General features: G+C 43.1%; 1 protein-coding gene across 3 annotated transcripts in view; it reads left to right on the top strand.

The window, feature by feature from the left end:
- ALAS2 (5'-aminolevulinate synthase 2) overlaps window positions 1–2,916 on the top strand; it is a 25,751-nt gene that overhangs the window by 9,316 nt on the left and 13,519 nt on the right. For all 3 annotated transcript variants that reach the window (XM_077754597.1, XM_077754598.1, XM_077754596.1), the window contains 2 exons: window positions 594–816; window positions 1,371–1,555. In XM_077754597.1, coding sequence (XP_077610723.1) covers window positions 594–816; window positions 1,371–1,555 — 408 coding nt within the window. The remainder of the gene's footprint in view (window positions 1–593; window positions 817–1,370; window positions 1,556–2,916) is intronic.

Below are 2,916 nucleotides of genomic sequence, written 5' to 3'. Positions count from 1 at the left end.
TGGTTATAATAATATAATTAAATATTAGCTATTACTATTGCTATTACTACTACTACTACTACTATAATTGTAATAATACTACTATGTACCAGATATTAGTTTGAGTGTATTACATTCTGTTTGTCATCAAATGCTCACGATTCTGCAAGTAGGTATTATTAGCCCCATTCTACAGATGAGGAGATTAAAACTAAGAGAGGATTTATGACTTGCTCAAGGTCACATAACTAAGAAGTGGCGGAGAAATGACTAGAAACCGTATCTGTCGAAACTCTTTTTACTGAAACTAGAAGTAGTGATTTCAGTAAGAAGGCTAAGACACTAACCTTAGAAAAAGAGAGGAGGCCATGCCAGGGGTAGGCAGCCCGAGTGAATGTATGAATAATTTACTGAGTGAATAAGCAAGTGAGTAACCAAAGGGATACTTGAATGAAGTAGTGGAGAGTTACTGTGGCTCAGTAAGTTAATGACTGATCAAATAAATGAATAAATAGAGAACTGGAGAACTCAAAATCAACAGCACAAATAAAATATTGACTAATCCGGAAGTAATTTAAAATGAATTATTTTCATCTCCATCTCTACTTCTGCAGGGAACCATGTTTTTGGTTATGACCAGTTTTTCAGGCACAAGATCATGGAGAAGAAACAGGACCACACCTACCGTGTGTTCAAGACTGTAAACCGCTGGGCTGATGCATACCCGTTTGCCCAACACTTTTCTGAGGCCTCTGTGGCCTCAAAGGATGTGTCTGTCTGGTGCAGTAATGATTATCTAGGCATGAGCCGACACCCTCGGGTTTTGCAAGCTACACAGTGAGTAGTAAGATCTGGGTCATGAGCTGTGGGAACACATACAGAGAAGAATCAAAGCCAACATGGGAAAGGCAGAACTGGCAGTGGAAACCTGTGTTCCACCTACCAACCCTTTTGTTTATGGTCTTCTAGCATCTCTAATCTTCAGATATGAACCATGTCAGCCAACAAACCATGATTTACAAAGTCTTGATTGTCCAGTTTTATGAGGAAAAGATGGAAGACCAAGCAAGGCCCACTTTCCATGAGCTCTTATTCTGGTTACAGAATGAGTATTGCCAGACATAGTATGTGATCTCATCTAGAAGGTTTTCCAAGCTGTTCAGATTCAACCTAGCTTCTCCCTCCATCCCTGAGTGCCATCAGCCTGAGAAGGAGGACCCATGTCTCCTCATTTTCTCTATCCTGGCCTCAACTTGATTACATAGGACACAGCTCATAAGGATCACTAAGTCAACACTGATCTCAATCAATGAAGAGAAAACTGCTCAGTTCCTCAGCGCTTGACAAGTCCCCCCCGCCCCCTTGTCTTCCCTCTGTTTTCTCCTGGTCAGGGAGACTCTGCAGCGTCACGGAGCTGGAGCTGGTGGTACCCGCAATATCTCAGGTACCAGTAAGTTTCATGTGGAGCTGGAGCAGGAGCTGGCTGAGCTGCACCAAAAAGGTGCAGCCCTACTCTTCTCTTCCTGCTTTGTGGCCAATGACTCTACTCTCTTCACCCTGGCAAAGATCCTTCCAGGTAAGCCTGGGGCCTGGGTTCTGTTATTGTTGGTATCCTGCACTACAGCATGAAGCCTCACTGCCTTCATCAACTTTTCTTTCTGTTCTGAGTTCATTTGCTCCCATTGCCATTCCTTCTTACCCACTTTGTGTATCCTCAACACTGGATGACTGTATCCCTCTCATTCCTCCCCTTCTTCACTTAGGCTGAAGACTACTACAGAGTAGTAATAATACTAGTGCCCAACCTCACAGATGGGTGACACGATAAATTTATCACCTCCCAAATCAACTGGGCTCTTAACACTCATAAACAGTCCTTTTATATCTCCGTACTAGCTTTTTTTTCAAGCTTTATTCTCTCTTTTAAAACCTATGACTATCTCTTCCTTCACTCTTGGCAAATAGCATCACATCTCACATCGCAAAGAAAACAGAAGCCCCCAGACAGAAACTCTTTTAACTTACAGCCACCAAACCTACAAACGTATCTAATTTTTATCTGTGCTTCTTTCATTCTTTCATTTTACAACTTGAAGGCACATCTCTTCTTCCTAAAGCCAATCCTAGTGGATCCCATCTGGACCTAATCTTCCCAATCTCCCACTCTCTAGTTAATAATGTCCTCGACTCATATGGCTCTTGTCATTCCATCACAGCTCCAACCACAGATGAATATAACTCTCCACCTTTTCCTTACCAATACTAGGTGTATATAATTTCTCAGATGGGAACCACTAAAAATTCATGGTACTCAACCTTTACCAGGACCTCTATGCTGTCTGGCAATTCTGGTTCCATGCTCAGTCCTCTAAGTCTCCCAAGCAGTTTTGCAAGTCCCCCATTCTTATCAGCCTTCCCACACTTCCACCTCACCCTCACCCATAGCAAATGACTTCACCTCTTTCCTCACCGACAACAGAAGTCTCCAGGTAGAGATGTCCTCAACTCCTTGACAAAAACTACCTACAAACTCAAACATCCCCACACGTCCTCTCTTCACTCTTTCTCTCCTGCCACAATTAAAGAAGTGCCTTTTTCTTGTTTTTTTAAAATGTTTTTATTTTTGAGAGAGAGAGAGAGAGAGAATGAGCAGAGGAAGGGCAGAGAGAAAGGGAGACACAGAATCTGAAGCAGGCTCCAGGCTCTGAGCTGTCAGCACAGAACCCGATGCGGAGTCAAACTCACGAACCATGAGATCATGACCTGAGCCGAAGTCAGACGCTTAACTGACAGAGCCACCCAGACGGCCCCTTTTCTTGTTGACTAATCCTTTTTCTGGTGTTCTGTGTCTCATGCCCCTCTGCCTCCTCAGGAACCTTGATCTATCACTTCCTTCTCTCCTTCTTGTGTCTTCAACCTCTCCTCTTTAAAAATGTT

This window comes from Crocuta crocuta, unplaced genomic scaffold (assembly GCF_008692635.1).
Source record: "Crocuta crocuta isolate KB4526 unplaced genomic scaffold, BGI_CrCroc_1.0 scaffold3601, whole genome shotgun sequence".
NCBI lineage: Eukaryota > Metazoa > Chordata > Mammalia > Carnivora > Hyaenidae > Crocuta > Crocuta crocuta.
The sequence above is the reverse complement of the archived record's forward strand: the minus strand, read 5'-3'. Positions and strand labels throughout refer to the sequence as shown.